General features: G+C 37.2%; 1 protein-coding gene across 6 annotated transcripts in view; it reads right to left on the reverse strand.

Annotated features, from left to right (window-relative positions):
• EBF1 (EBF transcription factor 1) overlaps positions 1-12,531 on the reverse strand; it is a 353,955-nt gene that overhangs the window by 55,742 nt on the left and 285,682 nt on the right. For all 6 annotated transcript variants that reach the window (XM_088133897.1, XM_088133895.1, XM_088133896.1 and 3 more), the window contains exon 10: positions 8,461-8,587. In XM_088133897.1, the coding sequence (XP_087990023.1) occupies positions 8,461-8,587 (127 nt within the window). The remainder of the gene's footprint in view (positions 1-8,460; positions 8,588-12,531) is intronic.

A 12,531-nucleotide genomic window follows, 5' to 3' on the forward strand; every position in this document is an offset into this window, starting at 1 on the left:
GATTTTTTTTTAATGGACAATATGGCAAGATGTTCTTGCCAGGATAGCCAATTTCAGGGTGACACCAGAAATGTAGTGATTAGCTTTTTGACATTTATGCTAGACTGTCCTATAGAATTCTGTCTGATCCCTAATAGCTTATAACATTTACATAAAATCACAAACTGAGATAATCAATAATCTGATTATATCCAGGTCAATCTCTTCTTTACATCAGATCTGAATGAGGCAGAGGAAGTGCTGAAACAGTATTTGGGCTCAGATTTGGACTGGATGAAGTACAATATCTAAAACTCTATCCAGATAAATGGAAATGTATTTGCTAACTGATTAATCTGTATGAGAAGATAGTATTGAACTCTTCTGTTGTATATGGAATTGCCTTCACCCTGAAAGATCACCCTTACAACTAAGAAACACTAACTATGCTGCCTTGTCACCAAAGGCTCAAGTGACTCTTCTGACACTGAGTATCTTCCATTGTTTGAAGTTGGTGAGTAATGAGACTGACTTCTGGACACAGATAGATTAACCACAATTATTGCTTTCTTCAACCTTCAGCTTAAAGTCAGCAATGAACTGCATTGGACAGTCTTTGAAATGTAGAAATCAATTCCTATTATTCAATATAACTTTTATCAGTATTTAAACAATTGCAATGGTTTCCTGTGTCTACTTCCTGACAAAATTCAAGATGTTGTACTTACCTTCAGAGCAAAACAAAAGCTGATGGAAAGCAAGTAAAACCAGAAATATGACTTTAAATTTAAGATGGCATCCCCTTCACACCCACCAGGAAAAGTAGTTGAAACAAAATTATAAACACAAACAAAAGTCCTTAAAATGCCAGCCTCTGCAACTAGGGCTGCCAACTCTAGCCAAAAGCAATGCTGGAGATTCCCCTATAAATATGTGTGTGATACATTTGTGTGTGTGTATACATGTTTATATATACCAACCAGAAACCACATTTCAAAAAAGGGTAGTGAAGGGAAAAAAAAGACAGAGAAATCCTATTTAGGCATATATATTAATTATATTATATTATATTATATTATATTATATTATATTATATTATATTATATTATATTATATTATATTATATTATATTATAATACTAAAATTCACTTGGCAAGTGGTCCTCCACCCCAAAACAATAACTAACCTTTAAAGCAGTGGTTCTCAATCTCAGCAACTTTAAGATGTATGAACTTCAGTTTGCGGTCCTACAAGAAACCTGGTCCTATAAAGTGCCTTATGCTACCAGTTCACTAAAATACATAGGATATTTACATATAATGAATGAATGGTCACTTCTGTTGGCAACAGATGTTACTGTTATTATTCCCATTCACATCTAGATTTTATTGTGTCTCCATGTAGAAATCCTATCTAAATTAGGCAACAACTATTGATTCCCTGACTGATAAAGATTCAGGAGACTGTGACGTAAAAGTCAGCTGCAACTTTCTCCACTGTTACCGAAAAGACCTGCTTTCTCACTCGATCTAAGTAAGCTGTTAGAAAGAAAACATTTCTGCTGTCTTCGTGTCCTGGTCTCCATGAGGGAGGGAACATGCTAGACATTCTGAAAATGGAGGCCATTCACACCTGTCCTTTGCCATGATCAAATCATTTCCTCATTAAACTGTGGATCCGAAAGCCCTGGATCTCTGCAAGGGCAATGGACCCATTCAGATGGTCCACACCAGGCACTTACTGGATCTAGTGAAGAGATTCCTGAGGATTTGGCAGGTACGGTAGTTCTCTCACCCCTAATCAATATGAAGGGAGCCAGAGCACTAGCTGAGTTGGCTTCCGCATGGCTTCTGTCTAGCCGTTGAACCTGAGTGCCTCCTGTGTTTACTAAAGAACCAAGGGAAATGAAGCAACAGAAAATCTCCCTAGTGTGACGGTGGCAGAAAATAAGAAGATACAACTGAGCACTGCTAAAAATCAAGTTAGAGACTACACAGTGGCAGTAAAAGCAGAAAAATATCAATTCTTCTCTGCACTTGTTTCATATGCAGATTCTCACCCAGTAATCCTATTTAAAGTAACCCAGACCCATTTAGGAAAGGGTAGGTGGATCAAAGGTCCTACAAGCATGCCAGATGAGTTGGTGGGTTTCTTAGTGGATAAAGTAGATCTGGTCTACATGCCAATTAGACAGTGTCTGTTGATGAGCAAGATTTCTTTTGAGTTTGCCAACCCTGATGAAGTGGTAGATCCCTCAGTTGTTTGAACATATCACTTGGAGGCTTGTTCTATATTCCTCCTGGCTCATTCATGGTCCCAGGCAGGATGTGGCTGGATCTGGGAGACTGTTTCATTGGGGGAGGGCATGATCCAATCTGCCTTGAAACAGATGGTGATGTGCCTTCTTCTAACGAAGCCCTACCAGGATCCAACCATGTCTGGCAACTTCTGCTCAGGTTCTACAGAGGTTCTACAACCTTTTTACAGAAGGTTATCGAGAAAACGGTGGCTATAGAGGATAGAAGAAATGGATTATCTGAATCCTTTTCAGTCAGGATTCAAGCCCAGTCTTGGAACAGAAATGCCACTGGTCACTGCAATAGTTGATCTACATCTGGACTTAGATGAGAGGAATGTACTCCTCTTGGTCCTATTAGACCTCTCAGCAGTATTAGCACCATTAACAATGGTATCTTATGCTGCTTGTAATGGTTGGGAGTTAGTGGCACCATTATGGAATGGTTCTGTTCCTACTGATACTAATTCATGCTTTTATGAGGGGGATATTAATACTAGATACTAATAATATTCCTCTCGTATAACATCCAGTGCATGTCTACTTAGAAGAAAGTCCTACTGAGTGCATTAGGGCTCACCCCCAGAGAAGTGTGTAAGACTTAGCCTCAACATTCAAGTATTAATGGCTCTGGTTCTTCTTGTATACTGAATACTGTCTAGAGTCTGTCAGGATTGTGGTGGTTATAAATATTGTTAAACAAATAAATAAAACTGTTTTCCTTGTAGCCAACTGTAAAAGAAACTTAAACATTCCCTTCAATTAAATTAACAATTATTTAGTTTCCATAAAAAATACTTTAACATTTGTAACATTTCTCTTTACTTGCAGATCTTGATTCATTAGTTAAACAGATCAAACTTCTAAGTTGTTGGCAGTTAAAAGAAGGGGAAGGGGAATCTAAAATAATGGGTCACTAGGCATTTTCTTTTGAGAATTTAAGCATTTAGCAGTAAAGGAAAAAAGAAAAAAACAGTTTACAGACAGGTGGCCTGAGGGGATATTTTGCCAAACACTGATTAAAAATAATTTCTTCTAAATAAGATCTAACCACAGAAAGGGGCCATTAACAGAGACATTTTCACCGGAGAGAAATCTATCCTTAAATGTTTTTTGTACCACCCTCAGTCAGTCAGTCAGTCTTTCTTTCTTTCTTTCTTTCTTTCTTTCTTTCTTTCTTTCTTTCTTTCTTTCTTTCTTTCTTTCTTTCTTTCTTTCCTTCCTTCCTTCCTTCCTTCCTTCCTTCCTTCCTTCCTTCCTTCCTTCCTTCCTTCCTTCCTTCCTTCCTTTCTCCTCTTTTCTCTCTTTTCTCATTCTTTATGCAGGATAAATAAACACCAAGTGATGTCTCACTGTTTTCAGCCAAAAACAGAGGCCAAACTCCTCTGAGAAAACATTTGGCCTCTGTGGTTTCATAAAACGTTCCAGAACACTGAATTCACTGACAACACTGTGGAAAAACTCCCATCTACTGGAATGTGATTGTGGAATGTTACAGTATCAGAACTTCCAATTGGTCCATTTCCTGTAGACCCATAATAAGATTCACAGGGTGGAGGGGCTATGTGGGAGTTAAAAGAAGTTCTCATGGGAAAAATGAATGGCAAGACATTCTAGCTTTAAAAGAAACAGCTAATCTGCTAGTTTGATTGTTCTTCAAAATTTACAATGAACTAATAATCCTAATTAAAACCACTTGGCCTAGTTCTGTAAAGCATCATAGCTTTTTCTATGCTTCGTTTGTACACACCACAGTCTATTATTCCCCTCTTTCTCCTGATCACTAACAAAGTGCTGACTTTGTCAGGGCAACTGAGCTAATTTTGTGAGCTCAGTGTGAAACCTTAGCTAAACAAAATTGTAGTAATTTTCCTTAATTTGTAATAGTGATTGGAGTGCAAACTAAATTTTCCTCTTGGGTCAATCCTATAATTTTCAATTAACTAAAACTGATCGGCAGGCTTGCTCTAATCCTGCATTTTGTTTAAAGGGCTTGGAGGCATTTCTGGAGGTGAGAAGTAAGTGTGTTTATTACATGTATGTAAGAGAGAAAGAGAAAAACGGGGAAGGGGGAGAAGCAATTCCCTTTTTTTTAACCAGAGCAACCATCCAACGTGCATTGTCTAGAGACTTCTGTGCTCTATATACAAAGATATTGTATAACAAAATTCCCACACACAGGCACAAACCCTCCATATCCTCCCACTGTGGTTAGTGATTGTGGGTAGCTAGGACTGAGAGAAGCTGAAATGCAAGTTTGGATGCAGAAGAGAAGTAATCCAGAGACAGACTTGCTGCTAACCAGGGTTTGAGCTGGGAATGCAAATCACTGCCTGTGATAAATGCAGTGGGTTGCCCCCCGCCCCCAACACTGCACCTTCACTTTATAGGCATGTGTTGCAAAGAGGGGGTTGAGTTAAACAAGAGTTTAAACTGAAATATTAGATCTCATCCCAGCTCCAACTTTCATGTAAAAAGCATATCAGAGTAGTGGTCTTTTTAAATAAACCTGGGCCAGATATAAGGAGATAATGGGTACCTGTTTAACAGAACATGGTTAAAGTAAAACGTATCAAAATTCTTCAGTGTGTTGATATCTGTACAATGCTAGATATATCCACACCAGCTAAGGAAGGGAAGACTACAGTACTTTACACTACAGCAAACAAGCTTTCACAAAGGGGTGTCCTTATGGGATACAGAAGAAGAACAAATGAAAGTGGGCTGCAACTAAAAGGAAGGAGCTTTGCCCTGGAGCACTGCTGATATTGATCCAATTTTTGCCATGTCCACAAGTCATGGCAATCAAATTGGTTTTTGTAAAACAAAATAATGAGAAAACATTCAAAGATCACATCAAAGCTCTCGAATTCTATGGACCTCTATTTAGAGTAGGTCCTATTACATTCAGTGGTACTGTCAACCTACATACACACACATGCAGAAACACACACTACAATATGACATTATCTGATAAGAAACTCCACTGAGCACCCACTTCTGAATAAATCTGAATATTACACTGTAAGTAGGAACTGGCATCATATGATCAAGTTTTAATTTCACTATTATTCTCAAACATAAACGTGATGAAAAACTATGGTCATAAGTCTTTGGCAATTTCTGGCAGATATCCTGAAGCCAGGTAATTCAAACACAGTCTTTCCAAAATCCTCCTTATGTTTAGCACTGTGTTATCACTCTGTACTTCTGGTGAATGCAGTTGAGATAGCTCAGGAAAGCTGCCAAACTTTTTTCTAATACATAGTCAAGCTCAATTGTTCAGTGTTAGCAAGCTGATGCTCAGAAAAATGTTTTCATATTGATAGGTACTGCATCAGTCTGCTTATAGTGAATATATGCCTTGATCAATATATGTGGCTTGATCAAGGAGCATATGTATCTCTATAGCCTCCAAATGTCTATATCTTCCTATTCCTGGTGGTCAGTGCAATCAAACATATTCTTGACTGCCGTTTGATCTCTTATAATGGAAATTTCCATATATATGACCTGAGAGTATGGGAAACATCCTTGGAGAGAAGGGATCTATTACATCTATGCTCAACCCATGCTTTAATGATTTGTAAGAACTGTGGGAGAAGAATGGGAGAACTAGCCAAGTGAATAAAGTCAGTAGTGAGGACCTCTCTACAACACAGTACAATAGGTATAATTCCATTATTTGCTGCATCTGCTCCATCCTACCCCCTGCAACAACATCCTGTATTATATACTGTCTGAGCAGCTTCCAAGGTTTGAATCTTTGGGACAAGGGCTTTGAAAATACCTTGAGTCCAGGAGAAATTAGATAAGGAAGCCATCTAGATTCATTTAAGCATAGCTTCTGGACTGTTATTGAAATGGAGACTGTTTGAGGCGCTTTGGTAAATAATCTAAACTGATTATTTCCCATAGGTTTTGCTGGAACACTCTGAAATTTTTGAAAATGTCAGGCTAGCTCTCCAAATATTCTGGAGTACAGTTTTGGAGTACAAATATTTTGGAGTACAATTCTCATAACCTCAGCCAGCATAGCTAAGTGCCCAGGACTGACAGGTATTTTGAAAGTGGCATTGGAGGACTTTTGTTCAATTCCTTGGTCATTGGTCTATGTGCTTCAATTTATCCATCTTCCTTCTATTGTTATTTCACATCAAAAACATAATAGAGGGAGGTTCTCTGAGCTGAGGTGAGTTTGGGATGGGGAAAGCTATCAATTCTTATTTTATTCAGTTTGTTACTTTTCCTGGCTTGGCCTATTTTGTATTAATTTTAAGAAGGAAGCAAGGCAGGATGTTTGTTTGTTTGTTTACATGTTCCTCATTATGCACATTTTTGTATGTCGTTTTCCTTGCATATATGTTAGAGAAAAGCAAATGTGGCACACTTGCATTGAATGAGAATTGAATCCGTTTCTCATCCATCTCTAATCACCAATATGCTCATTATCTCTAGTTTTCTGTCTATTCCATCAAAATCCATGAAAACTGTTCTGAATCACTGCCTGATCATGACAATGAACTGAATGAAGGAAAACTTAAAACAACCCAGAGAAGTTAAAGATGCACCTGTCAATTGAAAGATGGAGCAGAGAATACAAATTCATCTCTGGAAAAGTTTGCAACTCTCCTTGACTGGTTTCTGTCTTTCAACCTTTTTTTATTTTTTTGCTATCCTGCTAATCATGGGTGTAAACATCAGGCAGGTGACAAGACATTTGACTTCAGGCCAAGTCCCATTTAGGGCTGGACTGCCAAATCAGTTGGTGCCATCAGACTCTTGCAAGCTCCAATTCAACAAGCATACTAACTGCAGTTAGAAGACCCTCGGTAGCATTCCAACTTTCCACACAGAGCACTAAAAATGGCTAAAACTCCATTTCTACTGCTGTGTGTTCTTCTTTGCTGTGTGAAAGGCTTTCAGGATGCCTGTTACTTGACTGCAGCCTCCTTATCCATCCCTCCTGCCAGGAGGAGTGACAACTCTACATCCATGCTGCCAATACAGTGAAGTACCATTGACAGGAAGTTGAGCACCTGGAGTTTGTGCAGTTGCAATCTGGCAGGAAAAAAAATCTCTCTTTTAAAAATAAAGACAGCATTGTGTTTTCTGTGAGAGGATTTTTGGCAGTTTTGAGATTGATTGATTGATTGATTGATTGATTAACTGATGAAAAGGGAGGGATTTGCCTTTTAGAAGCCTCATGCTGTCATTTATATTCCTCTTAAAACTTGTCAAAAAGGAAAACACAACAACAAAAAAAATCTGTCCCACTCTTTCCAGAGATGTCTTTATTCTTCTATGGATGTCACCTGTGGCCATCTAGATGCTGAAGAACCAAGGTAAGGCACCAACCCAAGGAAGGTCACTCTCCTTCTTGTAAAGGGTAGACAGGCACTTAAGGTATATGGGGGAAATCTCTAAGTATACTATCAAATACTTGAGAGAGGGGCATGGACTTCTGCTTCTGAAAACACACACAAAACAGCTGAAATAAGCATAGAAAACCTACTCTTACCATCTACAGAATACTTGGATGAAGGTTCAGAACTTCTCCTTCCTGACACTCAACAAAGAATAACAGCCCGTAGTAAGTTGGACATGAACAAATGATCTATCCAAAGAATTTCTCAGTTCATTAGACGACATACCTTTCTGCCTTCCAAAAATAAGATATCAAACCTGACATGACTCTATAGTAATGGACTCCACTTGTGTAATTGTATGTAATTGTATGATCACTGCTGCATATTGCCTTGAGCTTTATTTTGTGGAAAGAGAGAAAACAGATATAAAAAACAAACACAGGGCTGATCCCTTTCACCTGACTCTCAATCCTTCACATTTCTAAAAGGAATATGACTAAGAGCCAGTTCACCAAAATGTTTTTCCTCCCACTGTGAACTTGATTCTTCAGTCAGGCTGTGGTGTTGTTATCTCCCCATTGGAATATAATCAGTAAACTTCTATAGTGAATGCATGGTTGGATGTTTCACAGGATACAAATTCTTACTAAAACTGTCATGTGATAATAAGGGGGAAAGTTTCTTTGTGTTGGGGGAATCTGCATTAATTTGGAATATTTATCACTACAATACATAGTCTCAAAGGGGCAACACCACCAAAGGTGGTTGAACTGCATCTTTTCCCATAATACCCTGTTTAAATTAAAGCAACATTACCTGTGTAGATAAATCTTCCAGGTGTACCTTTGCAGAACTGCTTGGATTTGTAGGACAATGTAACTTCTACCACACCAGGAATATGTCGGGGTGGGGTCTGAACTCTGATAGCATGAGGCGTAATAAGCTAAAAGAAATTGTAAGAATGGAGGAAATTGGTTAGATATAGAATAATTATGTAATAACACATTTTTTCAGATCACATAACAAAGCTTTGGAACATATAATTAACCTGTCAGTGTTTGAACGTATACTTGAAGTAACTAGCATGAAAGTCAATGACAACAATATTTGCAAATGTTCCATTCCCCAGACATAATTATATTAACTCTGTTTTCATACATGGCAAGCATTTACTTCTGGGTATGAGAATTTCTTGTGACAAACCACAACTTTTGATTGAACCAACTTGCAGTTTTATACTAATGAATCCCAAAGGATTTCCATTTTGCTCCCCTATCATATGCCAGATCTGAGTGTCCTATTAGAAAACCATCAAGCAAAAGTAAAGCCTTTCCACATTTCAGTGAGGATAATGGAAAAGGTAAGCACATATGTTTTCTCACTGACATCAATGTATCTTCACAGTACTTAACTTTAATATATTTTATTCTGTTTCACTGCATTATCTGTGATATAATAGGACATTCTTTGTTGTAACAGTCCATCACTATTTATCAAAATTATAATTCCTACTCCAACCACAGAGCTATATAGTAATATTATTCTGTCCAGCGTACTCTGGGAATGAGAGAGAAACACAGGGTTGACCTCAGATACTTGTTCTGCTTCATCTGGGATGATTCTGGTTTTGTGTGATTTAAAATACATAGCTTTTGAAGTATTAATTGCATACTGTATCTTATAAACTACTTTCATAAGTCCAGTCACAAAATAATATTGCAGTATGTGGATGTGTATTATGTCTATATGTGCGTCTGTGTGTGTGTATCAGGAAGTTAGAGAAACAGCCTTTCTCTTTTGAGATTTTTAAATAAACAATCCTACTACAACATTACTTCATCTGCTTCAGATAATTTCTCTTAACTCATTTGGGAATTGCAGTGGATTAAATGCTTAAGATAGGAGGAAGTGCCTCTAAAATTCTGAACATGTGGGTCTTTCTATCTGTAACAACACAGATTGTTAATCTTTGTTTGACACTTCAGCTTTATTCTATGACCTGTAATTATTGAGACTATTGTTGCATGTGTTATGCATTTCAAATTGTTATTATTGGTTCTGTATCACTTATCTTGAGGTATGAAAGTATAACTAACTGTCAACATTAGTTTCGGCTATTATAAGAAAGTTACCATGCCCCAGCTAGTCCTGTTGGTTGACACTAATACGTGTCATGATCAGATCATGCAATATTTATAGTGTAAAGAAAGACAGAATTGCTCTATACTCATATTAAAAAAAATAGCATTCTTGGAAACTTGCTAAAAACTGACTCTCTCAGACAAACTACAACATTGTTTCACTGGCTTTGGGTTGTGAGAGTATAGCTCTTAATTGGCCTCAAGCTTTATGAATTGTTCAATCTGACACTCCTGAATAGTTTATCTAACAATTGTTTAGTTCTACAAATGGGGAAGGTCCCATTTTTAAATGTAAAGAAGAACTTATGAACAAAAGTAATCCATATACCTGGAATTATCAGGAAGAAGTGACAAATCCATATAAACAGAATAAAACAAAGCCTTGTGAACTATTAGAATACATTTTAAAATAAATTATCTTAGGCCTTTTTCCTTGCGGGTCCCCTTATAGTTAACCTATCACTTAGTTCCCTTTCCGCTAAACTAGTGTACATAGATTTTCCTGGCAATCTTGATCCACTCACACAGGAGATCATGTGCCTTCAGATCATGTTCTGGATGCTCTTGAGATTGCTCCAAACTTCACGATCTCAGAATCTGTGAGCAGCAGCAGCAGCAGCAGCAGCAGCAGCAGCAGCAGCAGCAGCAGCATAGCCACTGTGCTCTGGAAAGACTCCCAATTCAGATCTCAGTTTAAATAAATCATCAGTTTTGCAGCTGCACTCCCTCCTCTGGAAGCTTCCATGCCAGCTAACTCATCAACAAACTACAGAAGCATGTTTGGGCTATTTGGATATACCTATAAGTTCTCCTTTCGGTCATTATCTTGAGGGGAAACCACTCATCTGTGTGTCTCTCACACAAGAGCTCATGGGGAAGGATTTTGATGGGGAAAATGAAAGAATAAAGGGATAAAACTTTCTCTTTTATATCATAGTCCCAATTCGGTTTCCCCCCACCCCACACATATTGGCTACTTATTTTACTGAAATCACCTATGCATCACCCAACTACAAGAAAAACTTCAATTTACTGTGCAAGCTTGAAATACAGGAATCTTATAAGAGCTCTATTGGAAGTGTCTAGGCCATTCGTTGTTTCTAAGAATAACCAACTAGGTCTTTCAATGAAGTCAACAAAGAGGGCATAAAAGAATAACCTTGTCCCACTGTTTGTCAGTAGCATCTGTAATTCAAACATAATTTGCCTTTGAACCTGGAGAAGATTTCGTTTGATAATTACATGATTTATCTAACTTGAAACAAACAAAAAACACAAGCCAGCAGCCATTGTCACATCATATGAAAATGGATTTCATTTTTTTTTTATTAATCACACACAAACAATACAAATATATAACCAACCAGAATCAGAGATTCAGGATGGCAGATGTATCACACAAACATGCACATTAGCCAGAAAAATTAAAGGTCATTTGAGGTTCCATATCTTTAAGCACACAGGAATAACATCTCTGCAGCAAGAGCCCCCTCTCATCTTAACAACCGATTGTTCCAACCAATGTCTGAATATGATGTATATATGAGAGCCAGTTTGGTTTATGTGTTAAAGTGCTGGACTAGAAACTAGGAGACAGTGAGTTCTAGCCTTTCTTCCCTTGGGCATTCAAGCTGGCTGGCTGATCTGGGTCAGTCATTCTCTCTCAGCCCATCCCAACTCACGAGGTTGCTGTGATGGGGAAAACAGGAGGTGGGAGCATTATACATGGCACTTTGAGTTGCACGAAATAAAAGTGGGGTATAAACCTAATATTCTTTAAATTCTTTAAAAATCTTGGAAATGAAATTATTTGTTTATACTGTTCTGCTTGGCTGCTTGTATACAAAGTATAACCAAGTGAACATAGTTCTCTTTTTTTAAATGCGATTTTTTTAAAAAAAATCATGTTTATTGTGACAGTTTAATTGGAGATTGATTGAAAACTCAAGTATCTGTGTTTCCATACACAATTAGCAAGACAAATTAGACTTTGATGCACTCCCCCCAATGAAAAAGGTTGCAATTATGTTATAGAACCCATCACTGAAATGTATGTTTAAATAATATATATGTAGTCCAAAATCATTTTAAATCAACATATTTAACATGCATCTCCTATCTTCCATATGCTCAGCTAGCAGAAGTCCTATTTTCTTTAATGAAGCTCAAACCAGCATAGTATTTTAAGAGAAATGGCTTGATAATCATCTTCAATTTCATGCGTATAAATACTGCAATTACAAAGCTTGAATACATAGAAAATAAAATTATAATATTTACACTGCAAATTGGTTATACAGTGCATATAGCAACAGAAAAAAACCCACTATTTCTGAATGAAGATCTTTATTTTAAAATTTCCTTCCATCAGTTTTTTTAATTGTATTTGGCTGTCTTTCATTCTGGACTGCAATGAAAACTGAATGAAATTTATTTCTAGGCCTTTTTCGTTTAAATCTCATATAATGATCATTTTTGTAACACAGGAAAGATGAAAAAAAAGTCTTAAAAATTCTGAGATTTTAACAAAAGTTACTTGCTCATGTGGACAGATATACTTTTGTTCTAGCCTAGCTTTGTCTTGAAAGAAGTCCCAACTAGCTATGTTAAGCAAAGGATAATATCTACTATTACTCAGACTCATGTAGAAATAAAGGTAACTAAGATGTAGCTCTTATTCGTTCTGCATTTCACAAAATAAAATGCCACTTTGGGGGAATCTTGATTACGCTACGAAAAGAAGCAC

The sequence above is a fragment of the Python bivittatus genome, unplaced genomic scaffold, assembly GCF_059951505.1.
Source record: "Python bivittatus isolate LINGU-HERP-01145 unplaced genomic scaffold, Pbiv_v1 ctg000080_np1212, whole genome shotgun sequence".
NCBI lineage: Eukaryota > Metazoa > Chordata > Lepidosauria > Squamata > Pythonidae > Python > Python bivittatus.